Genomic DNA, 21,099 nt, shown 5'->3' on the forward strand with positions numbered 1-21,099 from the left:
AAAAAAAAAAAAAAAAAAAAAAGTAGTTTGACATTCATAGAGATTTGCTTTTTCACTTATATACTGAGTGTCCACTCTCATATCTGCATGCTAAATATCAAGAGTGAGCCAGGAGCCAGTTAGCTTAGTTGAACATAAAGAAACTGCGGGAAACAGTTGAACTGGTTAACACATACTGTCGACCATATACACAATAAACCAAGTTAGTGTGTCTGCAGTTTCCTCCACTTTGTGCTAAGATTAATTAGCTGATTAACCGCCAGCAGCGCCAGGAAATGGTTATCTTTAATGGGGGAAAGTGGAGCAAACAGCTCCTTGGATGAGCTAACAGGCTGCTGGCTGCGGTGTTGGTCTGGACGTCGAACTTCAGGGAAGAAATGAGCACATACCTCAAAATGTCAAGCTATTCTTTTTTTTTTTTTTTTTTTTTTTAAGCAAAGTGTGGTCAAGCTACTAATGTGGTGACATGGATAAAGAACTGCTCGCAGAGGGCAAGTGAAGGGTCCATCTCCAAAATGTTACATATCCATTTATGAGTGAAAAATCTGAAAATTCAAGTTAGTTCATTCTTAAAAATTTAGCTGATCAAGTCTGTCTACTTTGTTTTGGTAAAGACTGATTTAAGATACTTAGTATTTGTCAAAAAGTGACAATCGCTTTTTACATCGAGGTGTAAAGTCATTTTCTTTTTCAAATCTTGGATACTTAATTTTGGAACAAAACGCTTCAGTTGTAAACTGTACCCTGGTGGGGCTAATGCAAGGCAGCATCCAAATGCATTAGCATTAAAAAAGGCAGTCCGACTCAAAGAGCCGGAAGAGAAAAAACAAACGTAAGAAACATACAAGTGTGGTATGGTAAAAATGTCACACTTTACAGCACACACGCATGCACACACTCTCACACCCACACATACACACACATGCGCGAATATAATCGCGCTAATGCAGAATCATACTTGCACACTGGACATGTCACAGACATATCTGGCATGCACTTTTAGAAGAAAACACTTTTTGTTAGAAATTCTTTAACTGGTCTAGAGCTCTGATAATTTCTTTATGTACATAAATTAACAATAAATATAGGTAATGTTTATATATTTTGAAATATATATATTAAATAATGAAATATTCTTATATATTTCAAATATATTCATAGATTTTTTTTTTCTAATTTGAAACATTTTTAAAGAGATATAGTCACAGTTTAGTAATAAAACAAGTAAGAACACAGATCTCCCAACGGGTCTGGCTGCAGCATCCCTTTTTAAAAGAAGAATAAGTTGTGATCAAAGTCTGGCCTTTTTGTCCAGGCTAATACATTCGACTTCTTTACAAGGATGAGAGATCATGCAGTGTAAGGAAGCTAACACAGAGGCAGGGGAAACTGATCTAAGGTTAAAAATAGTGATTTAGGTCCTCTTCATTTATAATGTCTTTCAAATACTTCAGCACAATGGTCTGACAGGGAACCAGCCCTGACAGAGGCCGGGGTCAAACAAGGCAAGGAGCTTCCAGCTGTGACATTTCTTTTTTCTTTTTGGCGGTGGGGTGATACTGCACTCTGATTACCTGGAGGTTTGAGAAAGGGACACTGCAACGAGGACCTCTAGGGGACGACTGGTTTGGAACAGTCGAGAGTGTAGAAAGCCAGTAAGACTTGAAAGGACCCCCCTTTCCTTTGACTAAATCTCTCATCTTCTTCTGTTGTTGTTCTTTTTTTGTTATTGTTTTTTTTTTTTTGTTTTTTTTTTTTGGACACACGTAGACTGGAACTGGACCACATTAACACTGACTGAGGAGAGCTAGGTTGTCTAAATGCATGCAGTAGTTTTCCTTCTTTCTCTCTGCCGCTCTCCTGGTCGACATGGCTTACAGAAGGATGCGCTCGCTAATAAAGAGAAGAGAAGGAGACTGTTTTCCCACAAGCGCAGAGAAGGCGCAAGTCTCGCACCGTCCCATAGTGCCTCAGTGATGTTGCGGACACCTCAGTTCCTGCGTGTGATAGGGGCACTTTCTGTCCATGACTTCCTCCTCCAGGGTATTTTTTTTTTTTTTTTTTTTGACCCTCCGTGCTGGTTACCTTGCGTTCCTTTGTCTCTGTTGGACCAGCTCACTGTTGGTCCTGCGTCTCCCTCTCCCTCTCTCTCTCGCTGCTGCCTGCTTACTGGTTCACGAACAAAACAGGCCCTATATTGCACAGCACGCCCTCATGGCCTTGTGGTGGTGTGTCAGTGATAGCGACTTCTCTTCTCCTCCGCCTCAGAGCTGTAGTCACTTAGACCGATGCCTCGCTGGAGGTTCAATAAAGAATCCTTCATCTGAATAAAAGGAAAAACAAAACAATGCACTAGCTTGCTCATTAAAAACATGGACGTTACACTTGGTAGTTTAAGCTTGGATGCAACGTTTAGCTGTTGTTTATTGTCTTATGTAAAACCCTTTAAATCGGTTAATATTGGATCATTAGCCATTCCAAATGGAGTTAATAAGGATTCCTGAAATTCGGCTCAGGGATGAAATCAAGTTTCTTTCATGCAAATTTTCCTGCCATTGGTTGGCTGCTGTGGTTTTTCCTATTCCTTGGATATCTAATAATGAATGCTCCACTGGCTGGCTGGTGTCCTGAGAGGTGGATGGGGAACATTTAGCAGAGCTAAAATGGTCACTGACGGTGATACAGTGCAACTACAGTAATGTGTACTTGAACTGTCATAATGTGAGCCCAGCTGATCTAAATGATTCCAACCCATGCCTCTTTGGGAGGCTCACGAGCATTAATTTTGAAACAGCCCTTTTGTGCCCGAGTACCTGGTCTAACAGCACCACTGATGATTTAATAATCTCCCTCCACTTCTGCAGCTCGGCATCATGATAACGCTGCTGTGCCTCCAGGAGCTGGGACCACTCCATCTGCGTCTGAGGAAGTTTACTGGGAAACACACACACACACACGCAGATCAGCAATGTTAAATGAGTGCAGTCACTGAAGTGTGACTTCTATTTTTGAGAGACTGCCAAAAAGCTGTTCTGGGGTAAATTCTGGGGTAATTTTAGATGTTCTCTGTTTTCCCCATCACACACCACAACTACCACGTGGATTATTTTTAATGCAGTGTGTGAAACAGTAACTGTATGTGCAACTGCCTCTTGATCACATAACAATAGCAGTGGAAGTTTCTGTGCCCGCTGTGTGTGTGTGTGTGTGTGTGTGTGTGTGTGTGTGTGTGTGTGTGTGTGTGTACCTTTCATGAAGCCGTAGACCTTGCCATGTTGTTAAGGACTGTGCAGAGTACTCCAACATCCACAGCTTGTAGAACAGCATCATGTTGAGGAACACCAGCAGGACCAAGCTGAAAAAAGTCAGAAAATTTTTTGCATTTTGGCAATTCATAATAGAATTGGTTAGCTGATTATGTACAATGGAAATTACATTCTAATTGCCATCGGGATATTGTGATTATATACATCTGACTATACCGGATGATCAGACATGATATGTACCTTAAACAGATCCTATGGATGGCGATGAAAGGAAAGGAGAGAGAGAACAACAATGGACTGTAATTCTCAGTTAGAAACCAGATCAAAACACAACAGAGCTTACAGGAAAAATGGATGGAATAATGCAACAAATGACTCAGATATACAAACGTATATATGTGTTTCTGTTTTGTGATCTGTTGCGTACACAAAGCTGATGATGAGCAGCAGTTTGGAAACGCTGTACAGAGCGAGGCCTCCAGGCAGGTGATGGTGTTCTGGACTCTGGTGTCTGGTCTGAGTGGATCCTGCCACTTGCTTGATCCGCTGAATCACTTCATCATCTGTCGGCGTGGTAACGGGGCTGAGCGCCTCGTCCAGATGCTGGCTGCGGATGTGAGGGAGAGGCCTCTTCTTCCGCCTCACCGTGGAGTTCTTCACCACCTTAGCCTTCGGAGACAGCTGATGGGTCTCGGTTAGTATCTCCTCCAGCTTCGACAGCTCCAACTCTGAGAAATGATACACACCTCAGTCTTCACGGAGTAACTGTGACTCAGATGTACTATTTCTGTTATTCTGTTATCATCAAAAAATTTACAAATCAGACAATTATTATATATTATGGTATGCTAATATAGTTTCACTATGACTATATTTAGATATAGATTCATTTGCTTTTACAAACCAAACAATAAACAAGTTTACCAAGATGACGAAAGTTTTCCTCCAACCCACTCCAGAAGTTTTTCTCTATGAAGCCTTTCACCAGCCCCCATGGCTGCTTTCTGTAGCGCAGCTCTGTTGATACCCTGAGAGACAGCGAGACAGAGACCTAAATGCATCTTTGGAATACAGATAGATGTTAAGTTCAAAAAACAGGTACAAAAAGAAAATTCAAATGTGAATAAAAAAAAAAAAAAAGTATCCAAAATAAATAAACAAGTTGATGTTCTACATCATTATTTCCCAGCTGTGTGCGTCTGACCACGTCTTTCTTACCGTAGCCGACACTTGTTCTTGGCCACCCTGGTGAGCATGTAGCGGTTCATAGTGTAGAAGTAATCGTGGTAGGGCACATCATGTGTGATGACCTCGGCGTCGATGATGTAACATTCGCTCTCCTGACTGGCTTTGTACAGGGTCTGACACAGGCATGTTTTTTAAGTGACATCAAACTTTTAGAGATGAAAACCAGAGGAAATGTTGCTGGTGTGCTGAGGTTGACTGTACCTGTGTCTCTGTGACTGTGGCCGTTTTGGGGGCCAGCGGGTTTGACAACGAGATGGTGTATAAGATCTCTCTGGTCTGGTTCCCAGCCTCATCTTTCTTCCATGGGTGGTAGACCACATCTGGACCACAAAATGACAAGACATGAATGAACTGGTAGCTACTGCAGCACACAGCATGATCTATTTTGGCTTGCACTCACTCCAGAGATTTCAACGTAGTCCGCACAAACCTGAGAATCGCCTCTGTTCCATGAAGTCGCTCATGAACTGCGACTCAGTGAAGAGGATGTCATAGAGCTTGTCCACGTTAAACTTATAGACCTCGTTGATGTGCTGCCTGCCATTCAGATCCTCATGGAAAGCTTGTACTTCACCTAGACATCAGACAGAGAAAAGATACAAATCAGAGATGGCTCTTGGCAGCAGCATCATCCTCATCACCCTGCTACGAGTCGTTAGCGGAGCAAACTTTCTACAGGATTATATATTTTATCGTCTTGTGCAGTCACCCTCGTCGTGTGTTTCAGAAGAGTCGCTGAGCTCAGTGGGGATGTCTTCATTGTCATTGAAGTCAAGTGAAGGTGAGGGCACAGGACCACCAGGGCCTCCAGTATCGTTGTTCTCCTCCGCCACCAGTGGCATAGTCAGCAGCTCGCCGTCTGGTAGGCAGTCTGCATATTCATCTGGTGGGAGGTCAAACTGTGGAAAAGCATCGATCAGACCAATAAAATTCATTCGAACAACGCTCTCAGCAGCGTCACTATGTGGGGAAACTTACTGTGATGGGTGTGTCGTGGTTGCCCGGGCTTGGGATGGTGCTGTTGGGGACGAGCTTCTTATGTAGCAGAGGAGAGTTCCCTTCAGGTTTGGCCTCAGAGCTGCTCTTTGACAAGTTGTCATTGTTGATCTCGTTCTCCTCGTTGGGAATCTCTTCACTGAAACTGAAGGCACCAGGGAACAGTGTCAGACATAAACTTTATTGCTCACTCGTCCTCAGGCTGGAAACTCAAGCAGTGTTTACAAAGATCTGTAATGGGTTGGATTTGAATGTAGTAAAATACTATTGACAGAAGGTTTATACAATAACAGAAAAGTAAAAAAGGTTCAGCTGTGTATATCTTTGAATAGTTGAAAGTGAATTCCAAAGCAATCTTTGTTTTGCAGCTTTGAAGCTGTTGAAGCAGCTATGCAACATTATTTGTCTCTATCTAACTTAGTGATGCTTGAAAAGATGAATGATTCCCCGAACCATCCGGGATCTTATTTGACACTAGGCAGGCTCCAATACTGATGAAAACTGACCACAAATTTGTGCAGCTAAACCATTCAGTTCGCACAGCCCTCCTGACATCAATCTGTGATGAACAGAACAGTTCAGAGGCTGTAAAGACAGAGAACAGATCCTAACCTAGACTCCAAATTGATTGAATCTTGCAAAACTGCTTTACACATGGGGGGAAAATGTAAATTAAGCGAGAGACAGAGTAAAGAGGGATCTTTTAAGCCTTCCAAGAAGAACTGCAGTTTAAATTGGCAGACCTGTGATGAACGCCAAGTGTGTAACTGTGTATATCATGGATTATATACTTGTGTGTGACTGGAGCCTGAGTGCTTTGCTTTTGCATTTCATACCAGGCTCCCTCATTATTTTGTAATTTGGTTGGTAATTGGATGATCGACTGAAGGTTTTTATGGTGGTAGCCATAGCAACTGATGATTGTAGCATAACCAGACTCACCCCATGGTGTTGAAGTCATCATCAGGGGGAACATAGTCCTCATCATCACTGGTTAGGCCGAGCTCGTTGCCATAGCACTGGTGAACAAAGTGCCACAGTTCTTTGGGACACAGGGGCTGCAGGAGGCAAAAACCAATCAAAATGAGGAATGAGAGGATGCTTTAGTAACGCACAGTAAAATATGCATGGAAAGAAAAAGCTACGCGTACAAATGTCACATTTAACACATGTAAAAACATTCTTGTGCTTTTGGACGTCACATTCGCTGACCTTGTCGAGCAGCGCATTCTGCCACAGTCTGAACATCATCATGTACGTCCTGTCCCTGGCTCCGAACGAGGTGAAAAAGTGCTGTGAAGTATCAAAGGTGATCGTGTCACTTATTAATTTTTTCAATATTTGAAATTAAAGGCATAGTTTGAGGACCAAACTCTGACACATTGGGCAGTGATGGTTTTAGATTTAAGCAACATTCACACTACCAGCCAGACTTTGAAATCAGACTTACTGTGGTGTCTCTTTGGGTGAAGATGATTAGATTTAACACTCACACTCATTGATCAGTCTTTATTAATACTACAGTAGTTACGCTTCCAAGTTTCCATAACTCTAAGTGGCTGTGTCCTTTACCTTCTCATTGTCTGTGCAGACCTGGATGGCATTGGGAATGAGGCGGGCAGTCTTCTCCTTCGTCATTGAACAGATGTCCTTTAGTCGCACTGTCAACTACACGCAAACACAAACCAAATACACACAATTATACACACCCAGACAAAAAAAACGATAAATTCAACTATGACCCAGGAGAATGAACTGAGAATGCACAGAGGGTTCATAAGTGTACCAGCGTTTCCCAGCGGAAGATGTTGCTATAGAAGCAAATCCAGTTCTCAGAGAGGTAGAGTCGTCCCTGCAGGAGGATGTCCCGTTGAAGAGCACAGGAGTAGTCTGAAACAATTCATGTATATTTTATTTATAAGTTGTAAATTCCCCAAAATCAAACCATCAAAAAGTCAAATTCTGACCTCAGGTTTTATTTTTACAGCGTTTCCGACAAAGTCGGCATTCAGCATTCAGCGCTCAGACTGTTGCAAAAAGTTTACAATCAGGTGATAAGCTTTTACATCGGCTGCGATACAATCGTTTCCCAAACAGAAGGTGTGTAGCCCTCCTGTGTTTTGGAGGGCCGAACCATTTTTTTTTTATTACTAACAAGGAAGCTGCACCCTGTCAGTCCTCAGATGGCCTGAGTGGTGTCGGTGGCGTCCACTCACCCACAATGAGTCTCTCTGTGTCGGGGAGCTGCTTGAAGAGTTTCCTAAAGTCCTCATTGCGCTGCTTGTATGTCGGGCTCAGCACCTGCAGTGATAGGCAGAGTCAGAAACACAACACACACACACACACAAACACACATTCTTCTAAAACCCACACTTCCATGCTCTGTTACTCACTCACTCACTCACTCACAAGTGTTATGTCCATCACACAGCGTAGATTATTTGTGAGCATGTGAGGTAACCTTGTTAAAACCACCCACAGATCTTTTTTATTTTGAGGGCTTTCATTCTGTGGGGAGCTTTGACAAGCAAAAGGCATGGACATATATTCTCAGGCAAGCAGAGGTATGTGGCTGAAGTTACCTGCAGTCATTAACCAGACTTGATAGCAGAGCGATTTAAAGCACAATTGGAAATATCAGCCCGCTGCAGATCATCCAATACACATGCCGCCATGACTACGAGCATTTATAATAAGAGTCACATTCTCAGATTTGCATTACAGAGCAGCACATATCCGACAATGAGGCTTTTGTTTAGTGACAAGAAGAAGGACAACTGATGAAATCTCAAGTATAAACAAAACCTTACACAGTTGTTTGAGTAACACGGTCAAACTAATTCCTTCCAGCACTGGGAGCGGTATCATTTTCAACACGGCCAGGTTTTTCTCTTTTGCTTGGCTTCAGCAGACTTGTGATCACTTGCAGATTGCAATGTGTAAAAGTGTGTGCTATAGCGAGGGCTCTCACTGTCTGCGCCAGATGCTCCCCTTCCACAGGAAAACTTCAGGAAACAATAGCTGCCAATATATTAACATGTGGTATACTGAGACAAAAGAAAAAAAAAAATGGATCGGCGCTGGGGGGAAACAGAACAGCTTGTTCACATGCAAAAATCGCTACTTGGACAAACAAGAAGCTGAACAACTGCAATAATGTTTGGGAGGATCTGTGGCTGCTTCTTGCTCAGTTCTGGGAAGTGTGTGGTGAGATACGGCAACTGACAACTAAAAGCCCTTGCTAATTGCCTTTGATTGATATTAACGTGAACACACCAGAATCAACGCTTCTTTTGAAAACCAGCATTCATTTCCAGAAAAAAAAAAACAAACAAAAACAAAAAAAAAAACAAACAAAAAAAAAAAACAACCCACCTACACTATTTGCATTAAGTCATTGAAACAGTAATTTGATTATGACTGCATACAGGCCTCGATGGGCACTGGGAGAATTCAAATAGCTATGACTCATAACCAAACCAGTTGTTTTCTTTCGTGGTGGAGAGCTGCCATTGAACTACACTTGCAGCAGAATGCAATAAGACAAAGCTTGCTAGAAAGTCTTTTCCCTTGTTCCAAACCTCAATATTTTCTAGCTTCCTCACATTGTTTTTCTTACTCACCCCCCCCCCCCCCCCCTGTTTGTTTTGAGCATACAAATGGAGGACAACTTACAGCTGGGATGTCCTCAGTGTCCCACTCAGGGTCTTGAATGTCTGAGGCAGCCCAGCCCCACTCCCAACCCCACTCCCCTCTAGCTGGACCCTGCAGGAGCCAGCCTGCCAACGCCTCATCCAGCTCCAACACGGCCTCCCAGTCTGACATCGTACAGTCTTCATTCAAGTCCATATCCATTGCGCCAGATTCCCCTTTTGGCGCCTGGGAGGAAGCAAACTTTCCACAGTGTAGCCCTGAGGACTCCTTTTAAAGTTGGTTGACTTGTCAGTCACAGTGTGTGTTGTGGAAAATAGGAGTAGACAGAGTTGGTGATTCCAGTGGTTTGGACGCTTCAGTACCCGCCCCCCGTTTTGGGTGCTGCTCCCTTTCTGTGTTGAGCGCTGGGCACGGCACACTCCAGCCACATGATCCTTGTCTCTCTGTCTCGTTCTCGGGCTCTTGCTCTCTCTCTCTCTCTCTCTCTCTCTCTCTCTCTCTCTTTCACAGGCAGACGAGTTACGACCGTTGCCCTCTAGTAACCCCAAGCCAACAAGTCCTTTATTATCTTGCCAGTAGCTTTTTCCTTTTTTCCGCTTACTCCTCCAACTAAGTGTGTGTGTTGTCTGTCTCTGTGTGCGTGCGTGCGTGTGTGTGTGTGCGTGTGTGGTGCTTTCCAAGTTTGGATTGCCTTATAGTTACCCTGTTTACAATCAACAAAGAACGAAACAAGTTGACTTTGCGGAGAAGAGGACTAATGCAATGAAAAAGAAAGCAAACAAGGCCCAAAAAAAAAAAAAAAAAAAGAAACAAATGTTCTGAATTGGTTGAAGTAAGTATTTGCCGACTGTGTCTTGCTGTCTGACCTGGTGATTGAGTTACATAGAACAGATGTGAGCATAACCTCCAGTTACCTTCGTCTGCAAAACACCACCATTAATCTTAACAGGGTCTACACTGGGTTGCAGGGCAATGCTTACACTGCAGGGTGAAATGGCTGGACAAACATTTTTCAAGTGTTTCGTTGTTTATCTTTCTCATTCCTTTAATAATATTATGTATGAAAATCGTCCGGTGCCGACAGTTCTATTAAGTGATGATTTGAATTAAGGCGTCTCCTCCCTTCTCGCTGATATTGAGGTTATTCATGTCGTCCTGATACTTGATCATTCCCTGTTACTCTTCTTAGCAGGGGAGAAGGATGCAGAGCTCGCAGCTCCTATTTTAGCAATGCTTGACAAACAGTTGTTGTGCATGTACTCCTACTGCTCTTAACAAAGTATAGTATGAGCATCGAGAAAGTTGGCATAACGCTGGAGGTCCCAGAGGCAATGAAACAACCGTCACCCAGCCGCAGCCCCCCCCATATAAATAAATAAATAAATACATAAATAAATAAATAATAATAAAAATAAATAAATAAAAAAGTGAAAATCCATTACTGTAGCTTGAGTTTCATGGACCCCTCCTGGATGAATCAAGCTGGACCCCTGTTAACTGCACAGTGAGCAGACTTCTACTGAAAATGTTCAGTAGCTGTTGTCTCTGAAAACAGTGCTGATCACACAGGACTCTAGAAAAGGCTTTCATCCACACTGAAAATGATGGGAAATAATGGGAATTTCATCGAACTTAACAAAAAATTCCCTGAAATTACTCATGGTGTCTGTGATCAGAGCAAAGCTTCATGTCATGTTCATTCAATGCGTTCTCCCTCATATCAGGCAAAGAAAGAGGCCATTGTGACTGATATGGCGCCCAGTATTCAGGTGACAGTATGACACTTGTGATGAGGTCGATACCAGTTTATGGATTTGGTTAACTATTAACTTCCTGGACAAACAGTAGGGGATGGAGGAGAGTGGTACAACAAACCAGGGTGAGGTTTAAAGTGTGTTAAAGGGGGTGAGGGCTTGAGGTGTGTTGTCCAGCCTGCTTTGTGGGCATGTGTATCCATCTGAGTGAGCAACATGAATGCTGCCGTGTACACCGCCTGCATCTAAATAAATAGAACCATCCCAATCTCATGTATCCGTGTAATATTTGTTCAAGGTTTGTCTTCCAGTGCTGCTAACTTCCTAGAGTCTCTGGGTTAGTTTCCAAAGCAGCATTATGACAATCTCACGCAGCTGCAATGCGAATAAACACTTTCAGAGCAACAGTGGCTACTGTGCATATCTCCAATAGGCTCAGAGCTCACATTCGGACGGATGAATTTTTAATCACTGCAGCTTCAGTGCCATGGGAGGTCATCATTGCCATGTAGAGGTGCACACATACAACAGCCAGCCATGCATACGATGCCCTACATGCAGGCGTATCATAGGTGTGATCTGCATATGCAGTGGAAGACCAAACCAAAGTATCAATTGAAACTATTCAATTTATTGAGTAAGCATTTCTGCTTCTTCTATGTTTAAGCATGAGTGCACAAGATATCAGGAACACAGCACTAATATATGAAGGCTTCATGAAGCTGCCTCACTGAATGTCCCCTCCTGCATTTTACAGTTTTTGATTGTAACTGTTGAGTCTCAGTCAGTAATGAAAATGTATGTCCTAATCAGCCTTTTGGTCCTGGTGATATTTTCTTTAGACCAAAAAAATAAAATCCATCGGGGTGTTTCTATAATTACAGTACTCAATAAGTGAATCGTGAAAGTTGTGCTTATAGTACACAGCACTATGAAACAGGAGTATCGCAATCTTCACTGTAAATCAGATATCGATTGAAATGACATCATGATATGTCCCATCTCGCAAAATTAAATGCGTTATCATGGCATAAAACCAATGATGCTAGACTATAAAAGGACCCCGCCCCCCCCCCCAAAAAAAAACAAACAAACAAAAAAAGATGATTCGAATCATGACCTTGAAATATAAAACTGACTTGGAGATTTGGAGAATAGTGGCAGCCCTACTTAAAAAGACCTAATGACAATAATTTTACTTTAACTTGAACTGAGATAAATGCTTGCTTGCAAATTCAAGTCAGCTGTGGATTAACACGCATACTTTGCTACAGTTGTGGTAACAAGATGTTTTATGGAGGATTGAGTGAAAATATACTGCAGTGCGCGTCTGTTTTTATTAAGGTCTAAAATAGACTTCGACAGCACAGAAGGATAAAATGCATCTGGAAACACTGGAGCCTGTTGGTTGGATCGATCCATGGTTTCATAATGGGATTTGTTGACAATAAAAATCTGACTATCGCCGGCTTAAATTTGTAAGTGAATAAGATTTTAGACTCTGGTGGGAAACAATGAGCATATTTGATGATAAGAGCAGATGGTCCTGATTTTTTGTACACCTCTTGCATGTCCTGTTTAAACATGACATTTACATCTGTTAGACATTGACAGTGTTAGATTGTTATGCATAATTCTCAATTTTACACAGCGGGGCAGTGAATAAAATGTGCACGTTTATTAGCTGAGTGGATTAGAGAAGTAATTAAGAAGTTTTATGGATTCATTGGACTCAGCCTTTTTATACTTAACAGCCTTTTCTCCATTCTCTTTATCAGTGTTGAAGTACAGTATTTCCTCTGATTTTCTTATCTGAGCCCAAAAGTGCCCCAATGTCTGTGTTTGCTGAGACATAAGAGAGTTGGACTGGAGGGAAGCATGCTGAGACCTAAGGCACCATGCTCCATTCTCTTCTGTAAAGGCATTCAAGGCTTGTCCAGAGACCCTTGTGATGGTTTGTTGATTTGTTGAGTACAGTGAGAAGCTCAGTGCGCTTGTTACCACCTGTTGCGTACCAAATTTAGAAGTTTGTGTGGTGACAGTTATTTGGCCACATGTTAGGCAGTAAAATACAGCCTAACAAGATCTGATGGAGCAAACATAGCATTAGCTGGGCTTTGTTTTGGAATTTAAACTTTAGGGCATTAAGAGGAGGAACATCTGAGCTACATAAACTTCAAAATCGCTTGGTCCAAAGTGTTGCCTTGTTTTCTGGTGGTAACAAAACTGAGCGGAGTCAATGGAATGAGAATCAGGCAGGCAGGAGGGGTATTATCATCCCTCTGCTCTGAGAACCAAGAGACAGAGCAGGGGAGACTGAAAGATATTCAGGGTTGTACAAGAATACAAGTCATGCTTACTCTCAGGATGTGTTGTCTTTCATGCTAGGGAGAAAAGGGAAGAGTGTACACAGGGAATAAAAAAATAAATAAAGCAACATAAAATAGGAAAAAATCCAAAAGTCGGGTTTGACCTGGTCAACAACCTCAATCGGCCGAATCTGTGGGTGTGATTAACACAGCAGGCCCCTTTTGGTGGACATGTTGGTGAAGGTCATTCAGAGGTCGTCCTGAGTGATTTCTTCTGAGAATAAAGCTCAGAAACTGTTTTAGCACTCCATCTAGTGGTGCACCATTAATCTGCACCATTCTGGGTGCCCTGTGAGTTTCCGTAAAGCAGGAGTCAGCAACCTTCAGCATTAAAAGAGCCATTTGGGCGCGATTCCCACCAAATAAAGCCCACCTGGAGCCGCAGGTGACGCCAACACGGTGGGACACAAAATATTACAAAAATGTTTTATTTCAAGGTCGCAAGATCACCTAAATCTCAAGAATTGCAACTATTACATTGAAAAAAAAAAAAGAACCAAATAGAATAAAATTTATTTAAAAGTGATAGCCATTATCTACTCACATTATTTTCTTAAAGCCACAGTGAGCCCCGGCAGGCAGATGAAAGAGCTGCCATAAGAAATTCACATTCACTGTCATATAAAGTCCGACTTTAGCCTTTCCATTCTCTCTTCGATATCGGATGGGACCAGCCTGTTGCTCTTTTAAGGCCATGCTAATCCCTGCCTGGAGGACCAGTGACCCCCCGCTCGTGATTTGGTTTCAACTCATAAGGCGCACTTATCACTACGACAAATTTAAGTTGCTCTCAGGAGTCACCTCACCCACGTGACATGAGAACACACAGGCACATGTGTAACTTCATAAGACACACACAGAATCACACATATCAAATTTAACAAATGATGGGACTTACGTTGTACCAGCTTTGGCTCTTCTGTGGAGAGAGAGAACAGACAAAGAGACAGAGACAGAGAGAGCATTAAAGTCTGTGACACATCCAAGTATACACTGCAGAAGGTTTGTGTGCTCGTACAAACATACTGTGGGGGTGAAACCTGATCAACGCGATCACAACAAGTGCCAGCAGGCGTGAAGGTCAAATTGAACCTCACAGTCCTTCCTGCCACCAATCGAAGGAAGATATGAACAATATTCAAATAGCAGCAATATGCGTCTGAGGTAAAGACTGAGCGATATTCTCTTACAGTTCACTCAGTCTGTCCCTCAACAGCACAAAAGCCCTTTAAGTTTTATATCAATTGATTATTAAAATACAGGAACCTTTAAAAAAAGAAAAAAGTGGGAGGTGGGGGGCTTCTGCTTCCTCTACTGCTGTAATTGAAAGGCATTTCACCTCAAACCTATTTATTTTAAACTTTCAAGTACAATTTCTGATTAAAAAAAAAATGACTTGGGGAAAAAAATTCAATATCAACTTCTTTGCATTTTTGCTGTTTGATAGTAATATTTAAGGTACCATAACATTTTATGATTGTTATTATAATCAAACTAAAACATTTCAGTGGTGATTTCCCAACAATAATCATTGTGTTCTTCATAACGTCCAGGTGCAGTTTTGTAACAGCAGAGGGCAGAAGAGATATGCCTTTATCATGACTATGACGTCACAACATTTCCAGCCACATACACATATTTTCTGCTCTATCAGTCTATGAGCAAAAGTCCCAAAGGGCAAAACATGCAGGTGATCATTCAGAGGGGTGAAAGAAGAAGGAAGGAATACAGGAGGAGAAGAGGAATCGAGGGATAATAAGTGATATCCATTGTCTGATTACAGTAATAAATAAAACCCCCACAAAACCTGAAAAACCCAAAAGAAACTTGAATATCATGAATTTTATTTCTCTTACTTTAGAGACCTTTTTATGACGAGTTAGTCGTTTTTTCTGTCAAGACCACTATTCCATTACTGCAGTTTTGCTGGTAATAGAGACTAGTGACTAATAGTGTGTTTCAAGGGTTGAGGTCCAAAACATTTCAATTCACCGCTGCCAAAAAACCTGTAATACTTTTTTTTTTTTTTTTTTCCTTGTGCCTGGAGTTGTCAGAGTTTTCTCTGAAAGACAGACTCTAATGGTATGTTAGCAGGTATTAGTAGTTATTTTTGCGGAGTAAAAGGGGCTCTGTGCATGCGTGTGTGTGTGTGTGTGTGTGTGTGTGTGTGTGTGTGTGTGTGTGTGTGTGTGTGGTGTTAGCATGCAGTGAGCTGCAGTAGCAGGCCTGAGGCCTGGCAGTAAGGATAGCTGGGCTAATGTGGGCTAATCTGATTTGAAGGTGACAGAGACATGAGAGAGGAATTACTCTGAGGCCACTGTCTGGATAAGGTGTGTGTGTGTCTGTGCGTGTGGTGTATGCATGCCGCGTTTGACTTTGTATGACTTTTTGTGGGTTTTATGGCATTATTTTCACAGTGTCAAACTATTCATTCATTGTGATTGTTTACGAGAGAGAGAGAGAGAGAGAGAGAGAGAGGGAGAGAGGGAGAGAGAGAGAGAGAGAGAGAGAGAGAGAGAGAGAGAGAGAGAGAGAGAGAGAGAGAAAGAGCAACACAGAAGTTTGGATAAGAGTCTGTTTTGATAACTCTGAATTACATAATTTGGTTTCCATGTCACCACCTACAGGGATGTTGATTACAAAACTGAACATTTTTGCTGGATGAACACTTCAAAAGAATGATTTAAGACCAAATATCAAGTAACACGTTTGCTTTGTATGTGTGTCAATAAATTAAATGGCGAATTTATGCCGCAGAACTCAGCTTATCGTCAGCAACACTGGCTCAGTCTGTGTGATGACGGCCAAAAAAAAAAACACTTTAAAATACCTCTTTGCTTGTGTTGTTATGGCAAAATGAATCAACAGACCAGTTTGAGTGCACTCATTCAGAAAGGAAATTGTGTTTTAAACCGATACAAATTTGATTGCGTCAGCTTCGGCGTCAAGACATTTAGAAAATAAACAGTTTTACACAGAGTATAGGTCACTGTCCTTTCACCTTAATTCAGGGGATGGAAAGCATTGGAAAGGACACGAGGGACTGAAACTATCACAGGGGGTCCTACAGTGGCACAGCTACAGAGGAAGCGGAGGGCCGGGGGATTTAATGGTGGCCAGCGGGGACTGTCAATGGCTCAAATGAAAACAAGTAGAAATGCTTACTTTAATGAGGTTTAGTCTGTCATACTGAAAGAAAATTAAAGAGAAAACAAAATGTTAACCAAAGCAGTAAGCAACATGAACACAACGAAATAGAAAATAAGATAGCGGAAGCTGAGGGACCAAGGACCAGTATCTTGTGAGACCTGACATCTCACTCACTCTCCATGCTTCTCGTACGCTTTGACTGATTATTGCTGTATCACTGTCTGTTATCATCACTGGGTCCTTTCGGAGAGGTGCAGTTCTTCTGTTTTTCGCTGAATGCACTCTTTTATTTGGATTGCATTAGGAACTGGATGATCAAGCTCACGTTGCTAGGACGACCTCACGCCATCCGGGGTCATGTGACTGCTGCTGACCACAGAGGATCACCAGGGGCGAAGGGGTGTTGCAAAAGGATTGGGTAGGTGGGGGGTGTTGGTGGACTGCGGCGCAGAACTGAAGAGTGATGTAATCGATGGGGATATGTGTGTGTGTGTATGTGCGTGAAAGAGTTTGTGCTGCTGCATAGCAGCAATTAGATCGTCATGTGGCTGCTTCTCACACCAAAGTCCTATTTAAAATCTCCATGTGTTTCACTGTCAGTGCCTACAGGAGTTTGATCCAAAGCAAGACCCTGAATGGACTCCTTATATGCTCAGCGATAAATTTAATGCATTGGGGGGGGGTGAGATGAAGTCTGACAAATAGGAAAATCGATGGATGATGCGAGAATATGGGTGATGCACTAAAACGTGACACCAGCCTGCAGTGCGTTTACAGGTTGGGGAGGGGGATTTTGGCGGGAGAAAAAGAGTAGGAGGGAATCTCTAATGTGGCAACAGAGGCAGCTCAAATAATGATGTAGTCCTGGAGCTTTGAACCAAGATCCTGGCAGGATTTTTAAGTGTTTATCCCTCTGCAGCCAGGCAGTCACACAGCACGACAGATATAAAGCTCTCATTGCCAAAATGTATCAGCGGGATAAAGTTTGTGAAGAGAGGGATAAGCTAAGGGACATAGTTAGAAGAAAAGTAAAGGAAAAGAAATTTGAATTTAGGAAGTTGTACCAGAAACGTTTGCTGATTTCCCTTACCTTTCCTTGCGTTTTATTATTTTATTTCACAACATTTAAACACCCCAAAAAAAAAAACAAACAAACAAACAAACAAACAAACAACAAAAAAAAAAACCCAATCTATCCTGATGTGACATTTATTTGCAGTATGCATAGCCTGGTTAATACACATATTAGTGTAATCAGGAACTGCCACATTGCATATCACCAGAAAGGAAAGGACAAGAGAAGAAGAGAGGAAAGGAGGTGAGTGAGGTTTTTTGATGGGCTTGTCAGTCTCAAGAAATGCCCATCTGCTGTGATTGCGAGTGCAGATGGGGCTCATAATGGTTGCAGTGTGCACAGAAGTAGGCTTGGTTCAGGGTGAAGCATCGCAAACAAGGCAGGGACATTTCTACAGAGCAGCTCACAAGACAGGAGGTGGGGGCATGGGGAAGGCGGGGGGGAGGGAGGGGAGAGGGGCAGCTGGGCACAGGAATATTTGAAGAACAGAAAAAAGAGTAATGCTTACTTTGGAAAGTCGCTTGTGAGACTAGCATGCAATCAGGAGAAGAACAAAGAAAAATCAGAGAGAAAAATGAAACTAGAAAGAAATCAACTGCAAGAAGAAACAGCTGAAAGTACCAACAGAAGAACTGAACAGTCATCATCAGATGGCACACATTATTACATGGCATGTAGCAACAGCAGCAAAGAGAGAGAGAAGGCGTGCACACTGTGTTGTGGAGACAAAAACAACAAAAATAAATAAATAAATAAATAAATTATCCAAACAATGTGGGATTTAAAACAGCAGAGATGGATGAAGACAGAATGAGAAGGTAAAGATCAGGGGAGTGTTGTGGTTGATTTCTAACCTACTGGGAGCTCAAATGAGTGCTGAGCATACAAAGCATCAGAGCCACACGCTCCCTCCGTCACAATACCCTGAATGTGCGAAAGGCTCTGTTTCTTCAGCTGGAATAACTCAACAAGAAGGTTTGTCCTTCTACTCTTCCACACAAGGGCTTGTTGTTCTATCACTAACTCTTTCACTGTATGTATATATATATATATATATATATATATATATGTATATACATACACACAGGCAATAATCAATACTGTTTCACAGTCCACCTCTGCCAGAGACAATATATCCTCCATCTTGCTGTTAAAGTGTAGGTTCCCATTTCAAACCAGCAGTATTAAAATGATACTCACATGCGCAAATGGACATTGAAAGAGGTATTTCCTCCTATTTACATACAATGTAATGGACAGGGGGAGAGAAAAAAAAAAAAAAAAATCTACAGATGTCTTTTACCTGAAGCTAATTTTACACATTAGCTACGAGCGACACAAATGTTAATAAAAGTGACCAACGATAAAGACAATTGTCGATGTGTAAGCTGTTCATTTTGTTAAGGAATCTGAGTATTGAACATCGGCTAGTGTATTGGATTGAATTTTATCCTCATCGCTCAAAGTAGAATCAGTTTTAGAAATATTCCTGTGAAAGTTAGTGGGACAGAATTAGGAGAAAGAACTAGGACAAATAAAACTTATTACACTCTTCAAATGAGCTGCTGTGTATTGTTTCACTCAAAAACATGTGAACCTCACTGATTCCTTGGAAACACCCATATCTGGGTCAAATTCACTTCCTCAATGTAAAAATATTATACCAGGACAAAGGTTAAAATTGCTGACCATTGTGGCCAATTGTGACCAATTAGTATGTCAGGTAATATCCATCATATCAACAAACTAAAAGGCTCGAAGACAAAATTTCCTAACACTGTTCATGGTTCAGCTTGGACAGGCAGCAGAAACCAGCCTGTCTTCATGTAGTCTGTCCTCAGAGAAGCCCATAACAATGACAGCGTGGACCAAACTGTGTTCCTGCAACAACTTCCTTCATCTTTGGACCACAACACTGTTTGGGCCTCCAAATCTGAGTTAATATGGTTCTACATTTGGCCAGAGCGACATACATGTGCTTTGGCTCATCAAGTAAGATGAAGGTAAAGCTGGATTTGACTATTTCATTACTGTTCTGAATGTAAGAATGGCAGCATTTCAACAACCCTAAATTCAGTTGTAAGTTTTAGCAAGGGAAAAGAAAAGGCTGCTGGGGAGTAAATGAGATGTACAAATGAAAGGCTGGAATGGAGAGGTGGGTGCAATCTCTCCTGAGGCAGGGAGAGTGATAGTTACAGCTCACTAGTTACATATCAGTACGTACAGGTCAATAACAAAGCATAACACATACGTCACCACACTGGGGGAAAGAAAAAAAAAAAAAAAAAGAAATCCAAGAACTCAGGACAACTCTGACGTATTTATGCAGTCACAGTTAACTGACGGCTGCACTCATGATTTTCCATCTCGTCTCAACTATCCAACTACTATATTTACATTGTGTGCACCCTCATTTCGATGCTTTATTGCTGTTTGCGTCTAAGTGCATGCAACAAATTATAATCAGCTGAAATATCCACTGTTCGTTTCTGATCAAAGAGAGTAATTTCTCTGAACACTCTGAACAATCAGTCCTTAAGCCACGTCTTCCCCCTACCATCTCCCAGTGAGGCCTTTCTGTGAAAACGTCTGACTCTTTTCAGTGGAAACACTAAAGAGCTGAGACCATGATGTTGATTTGATACTAATTATATTCCAAACTGCACCACACTTCAAACTGTGAGGCTGACCTTCATTTCTATTGAAGAGGGACCCAAAGAGGCAAAAAAAAAAAAAAAAAAAAAAAAAAAAAAAAGGAGCATCTCACTCACTCAATCACTCACCTTTGAGTTCTTTGCCCCGCTTCGTGCTGATTGCAGGGAGTACGTTCTCTGGACAACCTGCTCAGGCGTGGAGGGGGACTTGTCAGAGGAGTGGTCTGATCCCTTCTCCACCATGTTCTCACCCTCCTGCGTCTGTGGTGTGGGAGAGCGTGAGCGTTTCCGTAGAACTGGTGAGCAGGCGGGTGTGCTCTTGTTTGAGTTACTGGCAGTGCTGAAAGAAAATAAAGAGGGAAAGTGATAAGGAAACTGTTTAATACTATTTCACCTTCGATATGATGTAAACCTCTAAAAAGGGCATCATAGGCATGCCAGAAATCACATAGACACCCCCTCGGGTGAAGCACTGCGCGAAGTAGCGCCATTAGTTCACACGTCAGTATTGACAACAGCTCAGCACACACACAGTTTCCTCAGACTTACATCACATGTGGCTTAACAGGCTTGAAGCACCGTGTGCTAACCTGACTAATAAGAGCTAAACTAATACGGGAAATCAGCAACAGCAACAACAGCAGCAGCAGCAGCAGGAGAGAGGGAACCATAGGTAGAAAGACAGCTTCACACACATGACCTGAGGATTTTCTCACAAATACATAGCAGGGAAATGGATAGGTTTGCTTTTAGAGACATTGCCAATTTATTTATGAAACTGTCCTGGAAAAACAACCAACTTATGTTGTGACCATGGCATTAATCGACCTGTTTCTTTGAAATACTGTAAGATATGAGGCCTTGCATTGATGAAATCAAATCTTTTCCCCTGAACGAGTAGATCTGTTTCCATGCCTGCAGGAAAGCCTGGGA

General features: G+C 42.0%; 1 protein-coding gene across 6 annotated transcripts in view; it reads right to left on the reverse strand.

Moving 5' to 3' along the window:
- Positions 1-1,709: 1,709 nt before the first annotated feature.
- Positions 1,710-21,099, reverse strand: part of gramd1bb (GRAM domain containing 1Bb) — a 66,338-nt gene continuing 46,948 nt past the window's right edge. For 2 of the 6 annotated variants that reach the window (XM_029517403.1, XM_029517406.1), the window contains 19 exons: positions 20,296-20,506; positions 14,186-14,206; positions 13,279-13,302; positions 7,727-7,811; positions 7,297-7,400; positions 7,083-7,178; positions 6,723-6,803; positions 6,453-6,568; positions 5,493-5,655; positions 5,224-5,413; positions 4,945-5,088; positions 4,716-4,834; positions 4,485-4,627; positions 4,191-4,294; positions 3,694-3,994; positions 3,507-3,518; positions 3,248-3,355; positions 2,814-2,934; positions 1,710-2,323 (listed from right to left, as the gene is read on the reverse strand). In XM_029517403.1, the coding sequence (XP_029373263.1) occupies positions 2,234-2,323; positions 2,814-2,934; positions 3,248-3,355; positions 3,507-3,518; positions 3,694-3,994; positions 4,191-4,294; positions 4,485-4,627; positions 4,716-4,834; positions 4,945-5,088; positions 5,224-5,413; positions 5,493-5,655; positions 6,453-6,568; positions 6,723-6,803; positions 7,083-7,178; positions 7,297-7,400; positions 7,727-7,811; positions 13,279-13,302; positions 14,186-14,206; positions 20,296-20,506 (2,233 nt within the window). In that variant the 3' untranslated portion in view covers positions 1,710-2,233. Of the gene's footprint in view, positions 2,324-2,813; positions 2,935-3,247; positions 3,356-3,506; positions 3,519-3,693; positions 3,995-4,190; positions 4,295-4,484; positions 4,628-4,715; positions 4,835-4,944; positions 5,089-5,223; positions 5,414-5,492; positions 5,656-6,452; positions 6,569-6,722; positions 6,804-7,082; positions 7,179-7,296; positions 7,401-7,726; positions 7,812-9,185; positions 9,753-13,278; positions 13,303-14,185; positions 14,207-18,020; positions 18,042-20,295; positions 20,507-21,099 lie in introns of those variants that run through there. The other 4 variants (XM_029517402.1, XM_029517404.1, XM_029517400.1 and 1 more) reach the window with 4 other exon arrangements.

Source organism: Echeneis naucrates, chromosome 13 (assembly GCF_900963305.1).
Source record: "Echeneis naucrates chromosome 13, fEcheNa1.1, whole genome shotgun sequence".
Taxonomy (NCBI): Eukaryota; Metazoa; Chordata; class Actinopteri; order Carangiformes; family Echeneidae; genus Echeneis; species Echeneis naucrates.